This window comes from Suricata suricatta, chromosome 17 (genome assembly GCF_006229205.1).
Source record: "Suricata suricatta isolate VVHF042 chromosome 17, meerkat_22Aug2017_6uvM2_HiC, whole genome shotgun sequence".
Lineage (NCBI taxonomy): Eukaryota > Metazoa > Chordata > Mammalia > Carnivora > Herpestidae > Suricata > Suricata suricatta.
Window position 1 is genome coordinate 39487170 of NC_043716.1, and position 22884 is coordinate 39510053.

General features: G+C 43.0%; 1 protein-coding gene across 9 annotated transcripts in view; it reads right to left on the reverse strand.

Annotated features, from left to right (window-relative positions):
* Positions 1 to 456: 456 nt before the first annotated feature.
* Positions 457 to 22884, reverse strand: part of BRCA1 (BRCA1 DNA repair associated) — a 59076-nt gene continuing 36648 nt past the window's right edge. For 4 of the 9 annotated variants that reach the window (XM_029926860.1, XM_029926859.1, XM_029926862.1 and 1 more), the window contains exons 13-23: positions 22028 to 22154; positions 18631 to 18821; positions 17206 to 17495; positions 14637 to 14724; positions 11902 to 11979; positions 11368 to 11408; positions 9087 to 9170; positions 4794 to 4848; positions 2949 to 3022; positions 2527 to 2635; positions 457 to 1689 (exon numbers count right to left, since the gene is read on the reverse strand). In XM_029926860.1, coding sequence (XP_029782720.1) covers positions 1508 to 1689; positions 2527 to 2635; positions 2949 to 3022; positions 4794 to 4848; positions 9087 to 9170; positions 11368 to 11408; positions 11902 to 11979; positions 14637 to 14724; positions 17206 to 17495; positions 18631 to 18821; positions 22028 to 22154 — 1319 coding nt within the window. In that variant the 3' untranslated portion in view covers positions 457 to 1507. The remainder of the gene's footprint in view (positions 1690 to 2526; positions 2636 to 2948; positions 3023 to 4793; positions 4849 to 9086; positions 9171 to 11367; positions 11409 to 11901; positions 11980 to 14636; positions 14725 to 17205; positions 17496 to 18630; positions 18822 to 22027; positions 22155 to 22884) is intronic. The other 5 variants (XM_029926867.1, XM_029926864.1, XM_029926861.1 and 2 more) reach the window with 4 other exon arrangements.

Below are 22884 nucleotides of genomic sequence, written 5' to 3' on the forward strand. Positions count from 1 at the left end.
GAGACTCCAAACATGAGAAAGCTTTGGCCACTGTTGCTGCCTTTGAAGATGGAGGTAGGGGCTCATGAGCCTAGGAATGTGGAAGAAGGTAAGGATGACCTCTGGCCAACAGCCAGTAATTAAACAGGGATCTCAGTCCCACAACTGCAAGGAAAAATCCGGCCAACAACATGAAATGAGCTTGGAAGCCGATTCACCCCCAGAGCCCCTAGAAAGGAACACAGCCTTGCTGCCTTGATTTTGGGCTTGTGAAACAAATCAGTCGAGCCGACTCGGCTTTGTGACCTACAGCACTGTGAGATAATAAATGGATGTTATTTTAAGCCACTAGATTTGTGACAATTTGCAACGGCAGCAACGGAAAATACAAGAGGTACCAAAGTCCCCTCGATAACGGCAGGAGTTGGTAGTAGGGTCTGAGCCAGTCTGCAGCTCATAAGTGGTGAGGAGTCAGGCTTGGTGAAAAGTGAAAGCAAGTTTATTTGCAGGTGAACAGCAACACCATTTACAAAACGCATTTTGTACAGTCAAGTCTGCGCTGCCCTCACACACTAGGGGGCTAAGGAAGGCCTAGTCCTTCCAACGGCTATAAACAGGCCTGGATAATGAGTTTATGAAAAACACTTTCTCTTCCTTCGGCACACAAAATTATTTATGAAGCTGTACAGTTCAGCACTAGGAAGCAAAGAGAAGAAAATTACCTCATGGAAAGCAACAGCTCCTTTCCTGGTGGGAGCCGTCATTTTACAGACATGAAATATCCCTATCGGAGATCTTCTACTGCCAGAGGAATGAATGACGTTTCAGAGCTACAACAATAAACACTGCATTTATTTCTAATGGGGGAATTGGAAGACCTTCTTTGGACATCAGTTCTTGAAAAGATTCTGCTAGTTCAGAGCACAGCAGTGCTAAGAAATCTTTAGAAATCTGGATTTCTAAAGGGCAGGAGGACTCCCATCTCCTCTAACCCTCAGGGGTGATATTTATATCCATTACCTGCCTCTGAATCCCCCCACCCCCCGAGGCCTCCACCCATGCTCTGCTCCATCTGCGAGCTGCCCAAGGGCTGTTCTGATTTTAAGTCCCATCACGGATTCCCCAAGTACTTGCCTTCCCCTGAAGGCCCTGACTCTTGGCCTTGTGGACACAGGATCTTAGAGAAGCAAACTCAGGGAGCCCAGCTACCCCCCTGAGGCCGGCCGTTCTGTGCCTCCAGCTCTAAGGCACATCCCCAGTTGGAAGAATAGGGCTGATAAATAATGAATCAGCATCTTGCTCAATTGGCAGGGTTTAAATGGTTTTACATTCTTTTCAGGTGAAAAATTACCACAATTTTGTGCTCATGGTAGATTTCAAAGGGAGACTTGAAGCAGAAAATCTTTACGGGCCCCTTGCATAGCCAGAATTTCTTCTCAAGCTGATGAACATAAAATATTCAGGAACCGGAACTGTGGGGAGACTGAAGAGGAACTCCTAGGGCCTGGAAAACGGCTGCTTCTTACGGTCATTCTTGGGGTCCTGTGGCGACAGGCCCTGTACGCCACACACATGGCTGGCCGGGGCCAGCAGTAGCTCTGGGAATCTGGGGGATCAGGTAGGTGTCCAGCTCCTGGCACTGGTAGAGGGCTACGCTGTCCAATACCCACTCTCGGGTCACCACAGGCGCCTCACACACCTGCCCAATTGCTGGGGACAAAGAACACAAGCAGAAATTAGTCCATTCACATTTCCCCAGGCCAGATTCTTGTCCATCTGCTCTCGGGGACATGGCTGTATGAGTTCATAGGGCTACTGAGGTAGGTGCAAAACCGGTGATCTTAAGTAATGCTTCAGGACATAGGACCTTACTTAGAAGGCCGAGGACTGACTGCTGGTGAAAGCCTACAGCCTCTGGCAACTTTAGTAACAGGAGCTCCAATCTGTTAAAGGGAATCACCAGAGAGCAAAACAGCATTGCAGTTTAATGGTTTTGCAACATCTTAGGAGAAAAAGCAAAACAGATGATGAGCACAATCACATCTGTATGAATATATGTGTGTACATACACACGCACACACGCCTTACAGGATTTTACCATCACCATCTCCAAGTGGTGGGGTTACTGGGATTACTTGTGTTTGTGTTCATTTATATTTTATGTGATGAACATTAATTAATATTTAACCTCCAACAATGGAAAGAGTTCATGTCTTACTTTCGTAACACAAAAGAAACCAAAAAACTTTTAAAAGGACATTTTAGACATGCATGCATGTATGCATCCAAACATTCACTGAGCACCTAGAAGGTGCTGAGAACTGTGTTAATCAAACACTGGGTGACCTGTGGTGACCCCGACTCGTCACGCAGGACCCCCCATGTCACAGGCACATACCTATGGCCTTCTAAAGCCCCATACAGGTGCACCAGGTACTTCAATTGATCAAATCAGAACATTTAGACCTAAAATAACCACAGTCTTCATACTTTATCTGGGCCCTGCAACCCCTACTCCTCCGGACAAAGGTTTATAGCAAGACTTACCATGGAAGCCACTGTCCTCTGTCCAGGCGTCTGGTTGCACGACCACAACTGCGTGAGTACCCTGCATCCACAGGAAGGAAACAGCACTGAGGGTATCAGAGCAGGGCTTCTGGAATAGTCACCACCATTTCTTAATGGTTTGCTGAAGCAGACTAGCTTAGGCGGGACCACAGAAAGGAGGGGGATGGGCACATGGCAAAAAGGGTTGGCGGGAGAGCCTTCCCTCAATAAATTAAATGCTTGGAGAACTCAAGCCCTTCCTCATCCTCCACAGACGGCATCTTCTGGCGACTGGGTCACGGTCAGAGAAGACTTGGGGCAAAGAGAGGCTTCTGAGGGCCACTGACTGGGTTCGTAGGGACTGATGGGTACCAACCAGGTTTGCTCAATCATAGGACAGACATCTGGTATCAAACGCTTACCTTGCCGAGAGTGAATAATGAAGGCTTCTTCACCACAGAAGCCCCACAGAGGCGCACCATCCACTCTAGTTGATCTAAATGGCACAAACAGACCTAAACTCACCACAGGGCTCTACACACTTAACCTGTGCCCTCTACCCCACGCTCCTCTGGGTATAGGCTTACAGCGAGACTCCTCAGTGGGAAAGTCTGCATCTCTCTGCTCCAAAAGGACAGAGAGGCCTGGACCTAGAATCTTTGCCAGGTATGGATTCTAAGTCAATTTGCCACCAATATGCTACCTACTCTGGTTATCGGTCCCCAGAAGGCCGCTTGGTAGATAAGGTTTGACACTCTCCCAAATAAAACACTTTGGAAGAAAAGAACCCAGGATCTAATTTCCCTTAATTTGCTTAAATTGCTGGCTAAGATACTGTGAAAAAATGCTCACTTGCCTTCCCTCCCTGCCTAATTCTGTGCTGGTAATTGATAATCACGGCTACTGAGAGCACCACATTTGGTGGTAATTTCTGTAAATGTCAAGAGACAGGAAGATAATTCATTCAGTCAAAAAAAATACACATTGTTCTGGACAGACTCAGCACATCAGTGGGGAAGGGCTGCGTGCTGAGCTGGAATCCACACAATCGGGGGAACAGAAACCACAAGGGCTTGAACAGATGTTCCCCTTGCACCTGGGAAATCAGCAGAATGGACCAATGCATGGCTCCTGGGCCTCTCTGGATGCTCCTTTTCATCAGCCATTTCTGGCGACTGCTGAGGCACTCCTATTTGTCTGAGTGAGCTGAGGTCAACGGACTCATCTCTGAAATGATACCTGCTAGACACCTGGTCTTCATTACACCAAAGTACAGAAACACTGAGAAATCCTCAAGTGGCACTTGGAAAGGTCATAAAAATCCAGTCAATAACCAATAAAGAAGACAGAAGCAAAATTACTTTGCCAGGCCCTCGTGGGGCTGCTCATCTGTCTCTGACCAGATGCCAAGGCCATCTTCCGAGGAGCAAGAGAACCTGATCCCTGGGGTGGCAGGGGGCACAGAAGCAAAGGTGGGTGGATTTTGTTTTGAAGAGAACAAACTGAATCTATACACACACCAGGGCCTCAGTGCTCCACGACTGCAGAGTTGAGCCCCACAGCACTCCTAAACATAACATCACATTCAATGTCAAAGTTAATTAGAAAATGTTCATCCAGAGTCTTCCCCCGCCTGCTCTGGGCCTGTGTGGGGCCGCAGGCCCACAGGGCTTATGCAGCTGCTGTGTTTGCTTCTTAGTATCAAATGAAGATGGTTTAGGAAGAGCAGAATTCCCTCTTAACATTTACGAATCTGAAAGGTATCTTCTCCCTAACTGATGACTTCCCTCCTTTCTTAAACCAAAGGGCAAGAAGGGCGGATCTACCCCACCTGAGCAGAGAACGCTGCACCGCAGAACCTAACTTTTCACATACTTCTCTCAGGAAGGGGCACAGGGCTGGGTTTTTTTGCCACAGGGTAACGTTCAAGTGCAGTTTTGCCTGACGGGTTGTAGAGAAAGAGAATAACCTCTAGAACTGAGTAAACTGAGGTCAACAGACTCATCTTTGAAATGATACCTATTAGAGACTTGGTTTTCATTACACCAAAGTGCAGAAACACTGAGAAATCCTCAAGTGCACTTGGAAATTTCATAAAAATCTAATCAATAACCAATAAAGAAGACAGAAGCAAAATTACTTTGCCAGGCCCTCTTGGGGCTGCTCATCTGTCCCTCGCCAACCCCCTTAAGATGGCCTCTTCCGTAACACTTCACCACGTAAGGGAAAGGCTGGGGCCGGCCTCGCCACCTCCCCCAGTCTCTTACCTGTGGGCATGTTGGTAAAGGGCCCATAGCAACAGATTTCTAGGCCCCTGAAGATCTGGGAGAAGAGGAGTGCACAGGAAGGGAGAGAGAGAAACACCAATTATAAAAGAGTATGCATTTTATAAAACACAACATAAACAGACTCTCGAAAATGAAGGACTTTCTCTTTACCACCAGACCATTTCTGCATGTCCCAGAGACAATCAGTCCAATGTCAGAACCTTGGATGCCTTTTAGAAGACTTTTTTAAAGTGCGCGTGTAGTTGAGCCACCCTCCGGTCACCCTTTGTTATTCAGAGGCTGAGCTTTCCACTTCCCCACCAATCAGGCCCGGGCTCCTTCCTGGTGATTTCATTTCTTATTAGTGACAAAAACCTGGGCCTTCTTTATACTTAATACAAGGTTTGGATGACTAAATATTCAAGCTATTAACTGCAGTTTGATGTTTTTACCCAGACTTGGTCCATCAGGACTAACCCTCATTCTGTCAGAGAAGTCTATGTCGATGTTAAATGCTCTTTTTCTCGTCTCACTTCTGGTCTCTGAACATGTGTTCCTGCCTTCACACTGCTTTAAGAACGGCCACGGTTCCCTTAGGTAATCTAAACCATTTTTACTCTAGAAGTTAATCTGATCTAGAAGTGAAGCCTCGTTCTGCCTGTCCTCACTGAGCTGAGCTCACGGCCCGGTTTCCAGGGGATTACACTGGACCTCCACGGTGCCTCCTCCACTTACATACAGTGCTGGTTAGCACCGCCCAAAAGAGACTTCTGTGATGATGGAAATGTTCTACATTTGTGTTAATAAGGTTCCCACAAGTCACATGTGGCTACCGAGCTCTTGAAATGTGGTTACGGTGGGCGAGGAACTAAACTTCCTATTTTATTTAATTTTAGTTATCTAAATTTCAAAAGGGCCTTGTGTGGCTGGTGGCTACAGCGCTGGGACAGGCAAATTCTTACCCACGAACTGGCACAGGTTCTCATGCAGAAGCACATCATTTATAAGAAATCTAAAGTTGTGTCAGTTGGCTGGATAGATATCATCCGGATAACGATCATTCTCTTGACCCTCTTTCTCTGCATTCCACTAAAAGACTGCCTAGGCCTGGACCTCACCTCGTTTATATAAGAGAGATGGGGGTACAGAAAACTCAGGAGCTAAACACTCATCACGGCCTTTTAGGAAATGAGCCTCCCTGCCCCCATTTTAACTACAGACAAAGGAGTAAGAAGAGCAGCATGACAAGTCTGTTTCTGTTTTAAGTGACAGCCTCCATGTTTGCCAGTCTCAGTATCTGTATGAAGACACTGGATCCCAACCTGTTGACAGGATCTAATGCTCATAATGCTAAAAGCTGTCCCCAGGCAGCCATCTGGAGCCAAACACTGCAGTGAAAATTACAAAGGATTAGGAATTTTTGTATCCAAGCTGACACTCACTGATGAGGGTGGCTAGTTATGAGATGAGTTAGGAAATCTGAAGTTTCTGGGGCACCTGGGTGGCTCAGTTAGTTAAGCATCTGACTTTGGCTCAGGTCATGATCTCATGGTTCGTGGGTTTGAGCCCCGCATCGAGTTCTGTACTGACAGCTCAGAGCCTGGAGCCTGCTTCAGATTCTGTATCTCCCTCTCTCTCTGCCTCTCCCCTGCTCACACCTTCTCTCTCTCTCTCTCAAAAATAAGCAAAAACATGAAAAAAATTAAAGAAATCTTAAGTTTCACTTCTACAACTACAAACAGATGTCTCTTCCACAGGGAAATACTACGGTGACATCTGGTATCTTCAGAGCAGCATTACTTTGACCAGGCACTTTCCATCACTGCCATCCAAACTTTAGGAAAAACTCCCAAACGCTGGAATTTCCTTTGAAGGAGGAAGAATCTGGTGCTAATTCGACCTTGTGTACAGTGGAATAAAAACAAATGGCTGGCTCGCACAGAACTCCCCTGGGGTGAAGGCAGAAGCAGAAACAGGGCCAATCGCTTTCCTTGGCATCTGGAAGTTACCTGATAGCTCAGAGGGTGGAGGTGGGCTGACCTCAAGAGTTCAGAGCTCTCCTAAAGCACTTTTCCCTGGAAAATCACCTCTACTGGTTCTTTCTCAAGTTCTATAAAGGACAGACAGTGCTCCGCATGGGGATGTTCTAAAATGGCCATTTAAAAAAGGAAGAAAAGAAAGCAAACTTTTAAAAAAGGAAGAAATGCAGACTAGGCATGTAAGTGCTCAGCCAGTGACCTGAGAAAGGACCAGGTTCAGGCCTGACGGGCAGGCGTGAGACCTTGCTTGGGCTTCTCCATGACAGAGAGACAATGCTTCGGCTCCCTCATCTGCTACAGTGGGATCTGGGAAAACATATCAGAGTCTTCTTGGGCCTCTAGGCCTTCAGTTGTAAAGCTGTTAGAATACCTTAATTTTTTTCTCTGTGAAAACTGTAACTTTTTAAGAAACTATGGTATTATATATTTAAGATTAAAATTTTTTTTTAATGTTTCTTAAATTTATTTTTAAAAATTTTTTAATGTTTTTAAATTTATTTTTGAGAGACAGAGACAGCGCGAGCAGGGGAGGGTCAGAGAGAGAGGGAGACATAGAATCCGAAGCAGGCTCCAGGCTCTGAGTAAGCCGTCAGCACAGAGCCCTATGTGGGGTACGATCCCATGAACTGCAAGATCATGACCTGAGCCGAAGCTGGATGCTTAACTGACTGAGCCACCCAGGTGCCCCTTTATTTAAGATTTTTAAAAAGCATGTATGTATTTAATCTCTGTACCCAACATGGGGCTTAAACTCATGACCCCAAGTTCAAGAGTTGCATGGTCTTCCAACCGAACCAGCCAGACACCCCTAGTATTGTTTCTTTTTTAAGACTTAAAAAAAAGTTTGTTTATTTATTTATTTTTGGGAGAGACAGTGTAAACGGAGAAGGGGCAGAGAGAGAGGAAGACAGAGAATCCCAAGCAGGCTCCACACTGTCACTATAGAGCCCAATGCTAGGCCTGAACTCATGAAACCATGAGATCATGACTGAGCTGAAACCAAGAGTCAGACCCTCAACTGACTGAGCCACCCAGGTACCCCTATTTCAAAATAATTAATTAATTAATTAACTTACTTGTTTTTATTTGAGAGAGGGAGTGAGAGAGAAAGAGCACATGTGTGTGTGAGTGGGGTAGAGGGGCAGAGGGAGAGAGAGAGAATCTTAAGCAGGCTCCATGCTCAGTGCAGAGTCCAACACAGGGCTCAGTCTCACAACCCTGGGATCATGACCTTAGCTGAAATCAAGAGTTGGATGCTCAACCAACTGAGCCACCAGGTGCTTCCAAGATTTTATTTTTGTTTGTTTTTGAGAGACAGAGAATAAACACATGCAGGAGGGGCAGACAGAGGGAGACAGAGGATCCAGATCCGAAGTGGGCTCCACACTGAGACAGCAGAGAGCCCGATGTGGGGCTCGAACTCATCAACCATGAGACCATGCCCTGAGCCAACATCAGATGCTTAACTGACTGAGCCACCCAGGCATCCCAAGATTTTATTTTTCTAAGTCATCTCTACACCCAACATGGGGCTCAAGCCTATAACCCCGAGATCAAGAGTTGCATGCTCCATGGAGTGAGCCAGGCACGCGTCCCAAGAAACTATGGTACTGTCAAGAGCTCATATTCTGGAGCTTGACTGTATGTGTTGAACTAGTCATGGGTTCTCAACTAGCTCTGTGAGCTTGCGCAATTTACTCAATCATTTGGAGCTTTTAAATTTCTCCTCTATAAAATAGGTGTAATTATAGTACACACCTCATTGGACGACACTACACTGATCGAGTGTTTAGAGCAGACCCTAGCATGCAGGGTACACTATAACGATGTTAGCTGTTGATTACTGAACACTTTCTGTGCTTCCATAGACAGCCCCATGCACATCCCCCTGACAGCAGTGACCACACTACCTTACAGGAAGACACCACGGTGAAGTGGAAAGAGCAAAGGCCTTAGATTCACATCTATTCCAAACTCCAGCTCTGCCCCTTATCAGCTGAGATTTGAATCCCAGACTGGAGTCCAAAGTACATAGCTTCTCTACACATCTAAGCTCCTTCATTCATAAAATGGAGATAACACTCATTTGCCTTATTGGGCTAGGAATAAAGAGCCTAGAACGAAGCACCTAGCCAGGGCTCCAGCAAGTGAGTATCCAGGGCCCCTTACAGATGAATGAGACCGTCTCCACCAAGGGAACTGGAATGCAGGGGTGTAAGTGGGGTTTTTGTCAACAAGGCAGAGGGAACTTTACCTTTCTGTCCTGGGATTCTCTTGCTCTCTTTGGACCCTGGTGGTTTCTTCCATTGATAACATCTCCTCTGACTTCAAATTCATGCTGGAAAAAAACCAACGCACACCAACAGGGATCAAAGAAAGAGAAACCTTCACTGGAAGTGGAGTAAATAAGTTGTATTAAGGAATTTAGTACTGCTGCAGGATTTTGACAACCCCACCCCTGCCCCCTCAAAATCATTCTTTTTGGTGGACTGAATAAAATGACTAGCATCTCAGCTGTTGAAATCAATTCACTGAAGTAAATCTTTGTGGGCAGAAATTAACAATTGGCTTTTCACCTCATTGGGACTTAATGTATTTTAATTTTCAACATCTATCTCTTTTCAAAACATTCACTTAGCATTTAGATTAAACTGCTAATACTGTGCTGTTATAAAGATAACTGGAGAATTCCCGATCTCTTAAATCAACTGTGTATTACCATTGAAAGAAATAAAAGCTTCTCAGATTTCCATTGAGAGATTTACAGTTAATGAGACCAAAATGATAAAATATACATTTAATTCACTAAAGAAAGCTAGAGGCTTTTCATAACCACAATTTTGACTGGTCAAGGGCAAGGAAATAAAGAATAATGGGACTGGGGAGGTTACAGCTTTTGGGAGAATTTGAGGAAGAATGCTTGGGAACAGTGGTGACTGACACTTGATTGCAGGGAAGACAAAGTCATGAGTGTAACCACAGGCTGTTATTAGAGGAAAGAACACTTAACATTTCATAGTCACTTGAGTGAGAAGCCTCTAGTGCTAAAAATGTCATCTATTTGAAGCTGACCCTCAAATTCCTTGTCCTCACTGCACCCCCGTGCCTACTTAAGCTCTCTACCCGGAAGTCTAATATACGTCTCCCAATTCCTACAGTCTGAAACAGAGCTCTTAATTCTACTCCTCCCCCCTCACGGTGCTCCTCCTCCATGGCCTCCTCATCTGACTTACTATTACTGGCATCCACTCCATTGTTCAGGCCAAAACCCTGTTAGTCCCTCATTGCCTCCCTTTACTCATCCTCCAAATTTACCCCTTTAGTACATTCTATCTCTAAACATAAATCAATCCCTTCTTCTCCATGCCTCCAATTACCCTGCAAATAAAATTCAAATTCCTTACCATGACTTCCACCAAATCCTACCTGATCTGGCCCTTGTCTGTGATCTTCTCCAACCCCTGGTCCAACCTCTGCTCTCTCTATATAATTTGCCATTTACTACTCTGCAGCTCCAATGGCCTAGTTTTCTTTAATAAACCAAACTCATTCCTACCTCAAGACATTAATACTTGCAGTTCTTCTGCCTGTTAACATTTGTTCCCTACATTTTTCCAGGCCAATTCTTTGTCTTCTAGGTCTCAGCTCAGGCTTTTCTGAAAGCTTTCCCTGGTTTCCTTAAGTAGCCAACTTCTGTCCCCAGTCAGCTGCTGGTCTGTTGTTCTGTATTATTTCTCCATAGTATGTATGTATGCATGTATTTTTTATTATTTGGCTACTATCATTTCTTTCACATTTTTATTCCATAGTACTTATTGGTATGTTAAGTGCATCTTAAATTATTGGATTCCCTCCCTCAACAGAGCATGAATCTCACCCGAGCAGGGACCCAGCGGTCTTATCGACTGCTGTATTCCTGGTGCCCAGGACATTGTAGGCTCCCAATCATATGAGGTCACTGAATCAAAGTTAAAACCAACAAAATGCCACTTAATTAATTACAAATACACTATATAATACATAATAGCCTAAAACTGCTTTGACTAATTTTATTTTGCCTGGTCTGTTGTCACCAGCAGTTTTTAGATGGCTCTGTTCTAAAATGATGCTTGCTCCTACACTCTGTCTTATTTACCTCTCACTGTTCTTAGGATCATAAAGAGTAACATCTCTTTGAAGGAATCTGATTTTTAAGCAGGTACATCTGCATATTAATATTCAATTCAACAACAGTTTTCTACGAAGATATGTGAATGTAAGATGGAGGTGCGCTTGTTTCTTACGCTTACGGGGCTTTCTTTCTGCCCTAGAAAGTCCTTTTCCTTCCTCTGAGGAAAGGATTGTTTTTATTGACACTTAAACAAGTGAGTTTGCAGAATTTCCTGATTTGCTCTGCATAATTCTTGATGGTCTACATTGTCAAGGAAAGTCTTTGGAAAGCAGTACAAAAAACAGGAAACAGAGACGTGTTCAGTGATTTTGTGACTTGGTGACACCAAGTCTTTTCTGATGAGTTTGTAACATTAAGTACCTACCTCATCTAGCATCTTTCTTTCTTTAATGGACTGGGTCACCCCTAAAGGGAGGACGGAAAACACAGGTCACACAAAGGCAGAAGAACATGCTCTTTTCACAGAGGTGGATGGCGAAGCAGTACGTGTAACGGCACCGAGGGCAGCACTGACTAGAGGTCCTCTCTATAAAGCAGCTGCCTCTTAATAGATTTCCTTCTGGAGACACGGTGGTGGCTTAATTTAAACACTATAAAAGTGCCTGCTGCACATGGATTTCTGCCTGCTATTAAATAAATCCTTAGTTCCTATGCTAACATTGCTAGGAGCAGATTAGGTCCTATTAGTTATAAAAAGAAATCCATTTTCCCCAACATCACCAGCTTATCTGAACAAAGAGATATGCATTAAAGATAAAGCTAGTTTAGTGTTACCATTAAAGACCTCTTGGTAATTCAGATTCAGCATCAGCAAAAACCTTAGGTGTTAAAATGTTAGGTGTAAAAATGCAATTCTGAGGTGTTAAAGGGAGGAAGGGGGACATTATATTGTACTTACAGAAATAGCTAACTACCCATTTTCCTCCTGCAATACCCAGAAAATATTTCAGTGTCCGTTCACACACAAACTCAGCATCTGCAGGATGACAAACATCCGAAGGATTAGAAGTTGAAAACAAAAATCAGCAAGTTCTGCTTTGAGAAGCCTTTAAAGTGCCCCCAGCAATCTCCAGCAACTCCTGGAGATTAATCCGGATTGATGATTTCAACAGCCCAGGTGAGAGACACAGAGGCCGGAAGCACCCTAATTATAAGCAGCAAGTGTGCCTCTTTGGAGGCCTGGGAAAGGCTGATAGGAGGCTGGGACCACAGGAAAGGTTTGCTCTATTTTCCAGGTGCCAACACTGGCTAAAGACATCTGTCATCGTGTTGAAGAAATCACCCCTATCAGTAGTATTGATACAAGCGGATGGGGAATATGTATTTTACTGGATGGCAAAATGTGAAAGGAGACGAAAGCAGTATTATTGAAACCCTGAATCTGAAATGTCCACGTAAGCAACAAGGTTTCACACTCAGAACTTCTACCTGAAGAATCCTAACCCCTTAATTTCCAACTCCCCCGAGAGGCACAGGAAAAACAGACTATTTTCACAGCTTTTCTCTTTTCTATGTACTTCGGAAGGTACAACTGCAGAATCAGTTGTTTTTCTTGCCATTTCAAAGGCCTCCTCTGAAGAAGTCAGCAAACTGAGGAAGGAGCACTTAGCTTTAAACAGGAGAAATGTATTTAACTAAATCCTAAACACAGTAGGCCATCTGCCAGTAGGAGCAATAGCCTTTCTCCCTCCCAGGATCCTTCACAAATTTTTAAAAATCCTTTTTCTTTCTTCAAATTTTGAAGTTTTTCAACTGTTGTGAAAGTTGATTTACTAATATGCTTTAAACTCAGAAATTGTAGCTCATTTTTAGTTTAAAAGTAGCAAATCTTGAGGCACCTGGGTGGCTTCATCGGTTGAGTGTCTGACTTTGGCTCAGGTCATGATCTAATGGTTCGTGGGTTCGAGCTCCACGTCGGGCTCTGTGCTGACAGCTAGCTCAGAGCCTGGAGCCTGCTTCAGATCCTGTGTCTCGCTCTCTCTCTGCACCTGCCCTGCTCACCCTGTCTCTCTCTCTCTCAAAAAAATATTGAAAAAAAGTTTTTTAAAGTAGCAAATCTTGTATTATCTTTGAGTTGAAAGACTGAACTACTTTAGATTTAATTTGCGTTTTAAAGTTTTCTTTTTAACCTTTCAGCAGCTTTGATCCAAAAACCACAGCTCACTTAAGCTATGTTAAACTTTACTGACATCCATCTCTAAAATGTTACTTCGCTCAAAGTACCTTGTTGTGGCGCCTGGCTCCCGTAAGCATTGTCCTCTGACTCTGTGGTACGGTCTTTGTACAGCAGAAACCTAAGATCTCTTCGGTTCTAAGGCAGTGTGTCCCTGCCAAGGAGTCTGGACCCTCTGCCCAAGCGCCTACAGCTACGGGACAGAAACACCCTGGAGAGGACCACCGTATTTCCAGAGAGTCAACTTTGCGAGAAAGGTTTTAAGAACTGAACTCTAGGGGCGCCTGGGTGGCTCAGTCGGTTAAGCATCTGGCTTCGGCTCAGGTCAGATCTCACGGTTCGTGGGTTCGAGCCCCGCGTCGGGCTCTGTGCTGACAGCTAGCTCAGAGCCTGGAGCCTGTTTCGGATTCTGTGTCTCCCTCTCTCTCTGACCCTCCCCTGCTCCAGCTGTCTCTCTCTGTCTCTCAAAAATAAAATAAAAAGCAATAAAAAAAAATTTTTTTTTTAAAAAAAGAACTGAACTCCAATCTGTATCTTCTGTGTGTTGGCAGGTGCTGCTCTTGGCTTTCTGGAGCCAAACAAGCGGGTCTACCTCCTCTTCCAGAAATCAGCTCTTCGAATATTGGAAGACAGCTGTCTTGTTCCCTTAAGTCTTTCCATTCCTTCATCTGTTCTTCAAATGACATTGCTTTATTCCTTTCCCCCGTCCTCATCATCTACCCCCGGGTAAACACTCTAGTTTGTCAGTGACCAGCTTCAAAAGGCAGCCGGTGCTCAAAGCAGAGCACACACCTTCCCGGCAGCCCCTCCAGCAGAGAATGCAGACTGGACACTAGGCTTCTATTAATAAGGCCCAATTTCAAATGAGCTTCTTTGGCAGCCCTGAAATGTTTACTTAGATTTAGTTAAAGGCCTCTGAGGTCTCCGTTATCACACAAGCCACAGTGAAGACTGGAAAAGGGGAAGGTGTAGGCCAAATGAAATTTCCCCTTCTGCTGCATATGCTGGGCTACCTCAGAACTGACAGTGGACCTGTATCCTGAAAAACTCTCAACCGCACTCAGACTGGGTGTGTGGAGTGGAGCCAGGACACGGAGTGAACAGGGAGCTAGCGTTTCCAGCTGCCTGGATGCTGAGCGCGGGCTCGCTTCATTCTCCTCTTTGCCCCATTTGTTTCTTCAGGACTTGGGCTGTGCTTTACCAGAAAGCCCTTCACGCACTGTGGTCCCAGCAGGGTGGACTAGAAGTGGTTCACTGTTCTGGCTCCCTGATTCTCCCAATCTCAACCCAAACCAAAGGGGACCAGGAAGGAAAGCATAACTATTATTTTTCTTTCACAAATAATTGACTGACTGACTACTGGAAGATGGTCAGCCATGCTGTGCTGAACAAATATTCTCATTTCTTCACGTGGTTTTATGCACCAGATGCAACGTGCTCTAGAAAGGCTCTTGGTGTACCTGTTTTCATTATGACATGGGTAGTCTCTTCAGAAATCGCGTTGGTTGAGGTGATGTGGTATCTTCTGGCAAACTTCTGCACAAGCATCTGAAATCAAATCAAATATTACATCATAATAAATTACCTCTCATACACAGCTTAGACTATTAGTTAGCTTTGAGGCTCCATTTTCCTCACAAAAGGTACATCCCTTTTATTCTAACGTGCCTGAAGTCCCAAAATAAATAGCAATTTAATAAAAATTATGTATAAATCAGAGGGAAAAATTCTAAAATAGTCTGTGCTAGTAGCCATGAAAATATAACCCAGGATTCAAAATAACAATTTTTCCCTTTAGCTATTAGCAGCTATCATTTGATTCCCTAAGACAGTCTCTTTGCAGAGTGATATGCTACTATAATTTAGATTTAGCAGCCTACACTTCGTAAGCCAGAGGTAACCAGCCTAATCAGAAAGGTATGCTACAGATACACAGCTGAAAAACCTGCTTCAACGCTCTCATAGTTACAAAACATTCAAGGCAAGATGCTTCTAAAGGTCAGTGTAAAACCCATCAATTTCTCTTAAGGATAAGGATTGGAAGAGATTCATATGCTTCTTGAAAGAAAGCCAACGCCTTCTAGCTATTAGCTATCAACCAAATAAAAATCAATAGGCAGTAAAAGGAATTAACCAGATCCGTCACGGACACGGTTGACACAATCAGTAGCTACTGCGTGGTAAACCACTTTGTTTACCAAGGGCCATCATTAACTAGCCATCGTCGTCCATGCCAATATTTATGTCCTGCACAACCCCGTGGCGGAGATCAGGCGATCTTTTCTTTCAAGCTGCCTCACTCCATACTGCCACAGGGCACTGAAAAAGGGAGGCTAGAGAAGCTAATGACATCCTCCCCCTTTTGCCACTGCCCTCTGCCAGGATCATTAGCAATTCTGAACTGATTAATTGTTGAAATCCCAGCCTTGAAACAGTGTTCAGTTAGAAGAGCAACTGCTGAAAAGATCATCTTAATATGGGCTTCAGAATTAATCATGTGTACTACCGTCAGCAGCTTTCATAATAAATTGACCACACTTCAGCAAGTCTGAATAGAGCTGAAAAGTTTTCTTCTTCGCTTGTTTAAAGACAAGACGTACCCGAGTCACTTACAGTCTAATCTGCAGCTCTGAATTGTCCATGGCAAGAAAAGATTAGATCATTTTAGCCTTCTCTGAAAAGCTGAACTCACAAAACAAGGGTGGACAGAATGCTAATTTTCGATGAATAAATGGGAATTCTAGATGTATAGGCAAATGGTGAAGAACAATATAAGAGGCACAGGTATGAATTTTCAGAGCAAATGGCTGATCTGGGCATGTGCTTGTGAGATGGGAATCCTAGCTTACGGGTAAAAATGTATTCATTGTATCTGCTAGGGCAGACACGGCTTACTTTGCCCTTTTGGTGGGTGAATACACTTGGCCACATAGAAGGTTATGCTGAGCCACCACCTAAAGAGAGGTTAGGATGAGAAATGGTTCTGAGCCTAGGAAGGATATATTAAGAAAGATACTTAGGAATGACTCAGTCGTCCTCAGTGTGCCATAAATGGCACCCACTACTGCATCCATCTGATATGCTGGTGTGGTATGATTTTAAAGAAATATTCACTCGATTATTTTTTTTCACTCAATTATTTTATATGAAAGGATACCAATGGTGATTAATTACAAGGGAGGTCAATTTCTTGGATGTCTGAAATCTATACTCAGCCCAAGGAAAAACAAGATTTCAGTGGTGTTTTAATGGGTATTTTTCTACAATGTGAAAGAATTCCTGTTTGTAGCACCGCGGGCCCAAGAACATGTCAAATTGGAGGGAAGGGTGCTGCAGGGTAGAAATGATAGGGCAGGCCATTGAATAACTGTTACAGGCCAGGATAGAGACAAACCCTGGAGAAAAGCCACTATCTGGCAGTTTTCTTGGAACTACTTTGGATTTTGTTCATTATGCTTGTAAGTTCACTCAGATGTAAACCAAGGTGTTTCCTCTGCGGAATAAAATTATTATACAGGGGCGCCTGGGTGGCTCAGTCGGTTAAGTGACCAACTTTTGGTTTCTGGTGAGGTCATGATCCGACCGTTCACGAGTTCAAGCCCCACAATGGGCTCTGTCTGACAGTGTGGTGCCTCCTCAGGATTCTCTTTCTTCCTCTCTCTCTGTCCCTCCTCTGGCTTGCTCTGTCTCTCAAAATAATAAATTTCAAAAAAAAATATACTATACCTACTTGATTTTTGAATAAAAAGCAAATTAAAATAAAAAAAGCTCTAAATTATATCCCAAACTACAACATGCTAATATTTAATGATTATTTACTTAAGTAAATATATACACAAAAAATCTATATTATAGCTTTATCTAGGTTCAATTATCAGAAATCATTAACGGAAATTAAATTACATTGAATTGTTCCTGGTTCCTAGATTTTTTCCTCATAGGTTATTCACTGCTAGTACCTATTTAAAACTATCTGTACTATGTTACGGAAGTCTCAGTTGTTAGGGAGATACATATGGATACACTCACAAGTTCTTTTGGAGTCAAGCCTGATGCCACCATAGATATTCTTTTGTTGACTTTTTTTGTTGAAGATATCACTTCTGGCTTCTCCTTATTATACCCAGCAGTATTAGCAATATGAACAACAGCTGTACTCTTGGCTGATTCTTCAACTTGAAATTGGGGTAATTTCAAGTCAGAGGTTAAAGTTGGCATGCTGCTAGCATGAACCGGTTCTGGGTCTCTGTCCACAGAGGGATCAGACTCAGGATCATCAGAGAAGAGGCTGATTCCAGATTCGAAGTAAGGGGTTCTCTCTGAAAGGCATGGAGAAAGAAGCTTAACCCACATGACAATGAATTTGAATTACAAACAGTATTATGATTCTATATTTTAAAGATGAAAGTTTAAGTCAACAGACTAAAGAAATATGGCAGCATCTTATTGCCAATGACGGGAATACAAGGAATTTTAAATATTCCTTTCACATTTTTATTACCTATATTCTCCAACTGTTTAACAATGAACATTACTTTTGTAAGGGAGGAGAACTATTTTGAAAAAAGAAACAAATACTTATTGATTTCTATTTCTTTATCTACAACATCATTGTCTTTTTGGCCTAATAAATCATTGGTTATCATTACCAAATTAAAAATAGGAGACCATTCCTGAAACATTTCAGTAAGTGTCACTCCATTAGGAAGTAAGCGTAGCTGCACAGAATTCGTGAGATTGCTAAAATGACCTTAATGAACACGGCCAAATTCCACACTGAGGTGCCAGAGAGTACCTTTTATGATAATGTGTTTTTGAGGACTAATTTAAAACTTTCTTTACTAATTAAAACTTTGATTTATAAGCCATAAAACATGCCATTCAGTTATGGTGATTTATAAAGCATAAAATACCTAGTCATTTATATTCATTAATTCATAAAATAAGAAAATAAGAGCTTACTTTGTGGAGATTTGACTCATTTTTCAATAAAGGGAAGGCCAAAAACTTTATTCTAGGGCCCTGGAATTCTTTTCTTTTACCCCCGCCCCTTTTTATTTTAAGTAATCTCTATGCCCAACATATGTGAGTTCAGGCTTGAACTCACAACCCTGAGATCAAGAGTCGCATGCTCTAGTGACTGAGCCAGCCAGGTGCGCTAGGGCCCTAGAATTCTTATTTAACAGTTGAAACAAAACATTGAGTATACAAGACTCTGCCATCTTCAAAACTGTTAGAGCTAAACCAATACGAATATATTAACGGCTGCAATGATTTTCATGTAAATTCGGATTAACAGTCAACCAAAGTTTCTAAAATGCATTTAAGTATAACAGAAGCATTCATGATAGACTACACATACTAGACATCTGAAAAGTTGGTTCACTGAAATATTTAGGCCAGATTCAGAGTAAAACAGAAGTGTTTCCTCCATTAGAACAGATAAAATAATACCCAAATCTTGTCTTGGCAAAGAAGACTGCTCCATGAAATCTCGGGGCTCTGACGCAGTCCCCTGTAGCTCCTCCCCATCGACAACCTTCTCGGGCTCCTTCTGAGACACGCAGTTTGCGCTCTGAAGACTCTTCGAGTGGCTCTGCACACTCTGCCTGGTATCTAACAGCCTAGACTGAGAAGGGGAAGACCTAGGGGGAGGAGAAGGGCGTCAGCACAGCTCATGAAAAAGCTCATCATACTTCCCGGCAGCTAACGCACAAGTGGGAACAGCTTACTGCCAGGAGGTGGGAACGACTCACAGAGAAGAACCCGAGCGGCCGCCCGGAAGTCTGCATCCACAGTGCCGGCCCGCATGTCAGGGCTGGCGGCCAGCCTCTCCCCTCAGGGTCTGGGCCAAGGCGCTTCATCTCTCAGGTGTTTAGTATATGTGCTGCCAAAGCGAGCACCATCTCTCAGGTGTTTAAAAGCATGTAGGCAAATTTCACCAAATTATCCACTGCCCCCTCGCTCAAATTGTACCCACTATCCCACTGGGGTCCAAATGGATATTTTAGAATCAATCGGGTCTCTCACAAAACTACAAAGCTGATTAATTTAGACATTTCTACACTCATTCTTTCTGCCCAGTTTTAGCAGAACTCATAGAATCATCCCCGCCTCCTGCCTTTTCAATGTCCAAAGCCATTCTAAAACCGAAAGCCAGCCAAAAAGTACTGTCAGAAGGGTGCATGCACTCAGTGATTCATTCCTCTGCTCTTCCAGGTGTTTAGGACTTCGCAGAAGACGGTATGTAGCAACAGATTTAAAGCATACTTAACAGATTTGCAGGATTAATATTCAAATGCATCATTAAGAGTTACCTTTAAATAATAATGGTTAATATTTAAATAATAATAAAAGTATTATTATAATCATAATGGATTATATAATTAAAATAATATAATCCATTATGATATAATAAATATAATAATATAAATTAACAATAAACATACATTAAATAAGTGCCAATTAAACAATTATTGGATGGTGTTTACTATTAGTCAGGCACTAAAACTAGGCCCTGTGGATTAAAGATGAGCAAAACCTAAATTGTAAAGGGAGGCTGCTCAATGTGTAGGTTCCTTATTTTTTTAATTAAAAAATTCAAAAAATTATTTTTAATGTTTTATTTCTTTTTGAGAGAGAGAGACAGCATGAGCAGGGGAGGATCAGAGAGAGAGGGAGACACAGGACCTGAAGACAGGCTCCAGGTTCTGAACTGTCAGCACAGAGCCCGATGCGGGGCTCGAATCCATGAACCGTGAGATCATGACCTGAGATGAAGTCGGACACTTAACGGACTGAGCCACCCAGGTGCCCCTAAAAAAAATTTTTTTTTTTAACATTTATTTTTGAGAGACAGAGAGACACAGAGCATCAGCGGGGGAGGGGTAGACAGAGAGAGGGAGACACAGAATCCGAAGCAGGCTCCAGGCTCTGAGCTGCCAGCACAAACCCCGACATAGGACTCAAACTCATGAACCATGAGATCATGACCTGAGCCAGTCAGACATTTAACCAACTGAGCCACCCAGGTGCCCAATACATAGGTTCTTTAATAGAAGACTCTAGAAGGTACACTAGGTAAGAGGGGTTGGAGGCATAGGAATATTTAGTCTTTTTAAAAAAATTTTAATGTTTATTTATTTTTGAGAGAGAGAGAAACAGAGACAGAGCATGAGCGAAGGAAGACAGAGAGAGACAGAGACACAGAATCGGAAGCAGGCTCCAGGCTCTGAGCTGTCAGCACAGAGCCCAATGTGGGGCTCGAATCCACGAACCACGAGATCATGAACTGAGCCAAAGTCGGACGCTTAACTGACTGAGCCACCCAGGCATCCCAGAATAGTTAGTCTTAAATATATATATTTTTAAGTCCACCTATTTATTTTTGAGAGAGAAAGAGAGAGGCAGGGAGGGGCTCTAGAGAGAGAGGGAGAGATTATCCTAAGCAGGCTCCACGGTGTTAGCACAGAGCTTTATTCAGGGCTCGAACTCACACACTGTGACATCATGACTTAAGCCAAAATCAAGAGTTAGACACTTAACCAGCAAAGCTACCCAGGTGCCCCTTAGTCTAATTTAATATAAATGGATGGTTAGCTCAACTGAATAAAATGTGGCAATAAGGTCATTACCTCGAAACATGAGTTAGCGCCTATGGAGGCCAGATCTTTGCATCCTCTGTAAAAGCCACAACAATGTCGGTCTTCCAGCTTCAAAAATATATCCTCAGTTCAAGAGGCTTGAAAGATAGTATGATTTGGAGCGCCTGAGTGGCTCAGTCGGTTAAGTGGCCAACTTGGGCTCAGCTCATGATCTCAGTTTGTGAGTTCGAGCCCTGCATCGGCCTCTGTGCTGACAGGTCAGAGCCTGGCGCCTGCTTCAGATTCTCTGTCTCCCTCTCTCTCTGCCCCATCCCTGCTCACTCTCTGTCTCTCTCAAAATAAAGACATAAAAAAAAAGATAGTATGATTAGATTATTGACAGCTTGTCACTATTTTCAGAAAGATACATTAAAAATAAAAATACAGTATACACAGCAGGAACCCAATGAATAGGATTGCTGCGGCACCTGGGTGACTTTGTTGGTTAAGCGTCTGACTTCTGCTCAGATCACGATCTCACGGTTCATGAGTTAGGAACCCTGTGCTGGGCTCTCTGCTGGCAGCACAGAGCCTCCTTTGGACCCCCTATCTCCCTCTCTCTCTGCCCTTCTCTCACTCACATTCTCTCTCTCTCTCTCTCTCAAAAATAAATACTAAAAAAATGTATGATTCTTTTCCTTCTTGGAGTGGTGAGATGCAAGACTCTAATGGGTCTGAGATTCTGTCTTGAACTATCAAGTAGAAATAATCGTCCAAACTTGTCCTTCTCTCCTTGTAGTATTGTAAAGATCCAATGAGAAAGTAGGTAAAGTGCTTTTGAAAACACGAGGTGCTATACAGTCTTATCTCAATAATGATTTGAATAGACATCCCTGAAAGATATTCTCAATTTCCCTGGGGTAAGTCAATAGCTAAACTTTTTCTAGAGAGACAAAAACTTCATCTAGGGCAAGGGCTGCCTTGGAAAAGAATATCGTCCACCCTCGGGCTTGTTTAGCTTTCAGTTCTGTATTTTATTCTGACCTTCGGGAGGGAGGGACAGATCTGTGCACTTCTCATCTTATGTCTCATGCCTTGTATAGATCCAGAAAACCTACGTACAATTAAACAAGTGTCCTGGAGCAATGAGAGGTTAGAAATGGCTCTTTACAAAAAACGAGAGCAGTATGGTGAGAAAATTTAATAAGAGCTCAATATAAGTAAAGATGTTACTTAGATACCACAAACTGACATTTATTACTTCTTACCTTCTCATTCCCGGTTCTTTATTTTTACTGGTGGAACTGTCCAGAGATATTTGAAATTTGTCAGCAGAGAGGGTTTCGGGATTCTGGCTTATAGGACAGTCACTACTTTTCTCTGAAGTTAATACTGCTTGAAATGGAATGAGAAAACAAAGAAATCCACTTTACTGCTTTGTCTTAATGGTGATATTTCAGGTGAGGATATTGATTTTTTCAAAAGCAGCAATCTGTGACAGTTAAATTAGTTTTTAAACAAGTATATCAGAAAGAATTTTATAAACGTTAAGTGATGCAGCATCAAATGAAACAAAATGACTAAAAAATAGTAATGACAATAAAGGACACACTTTAAGACAGGAGTAAATGAAGATATCCAGCTAAGACGAGGCTGCAAAAAAAATATGTTTTTTGGCCCTGAATGATAAGGAAACAAGAATAGGAAATGAACTGTTATCTCTGCAGCAAAATAAATTATTCCGAAATCCCCTCAGATAACAGAGAAGAGAAAGTACTGGAAAGCACAAAGCACATTCCCTACTGCCTCCACATCCAAGACTGCAGAGGATGGGAGTCTAAGCTTTCTGTATGTGTGGGGAATTAAGAAGGGAATGGTCAGATGAAAAAGACAGTTGCTTTTCGTTTGCAATGATTAACAAAAGAACAAACTGGAAAACGAATATATACACAAAAACCAAGGTGCTGACTGATAAGGAACCCTGAAGTTATCCATGGAACTAATGATGAAATGGCACAAGAAAGGACAAAACATACAAGAGACCCAAGGCCAAGTTCTGGCATGTTAGTGCATCATTTTTATTTATTAATTCCTCCAAATGTATTCTTTAGCACCGCTTTCTAGG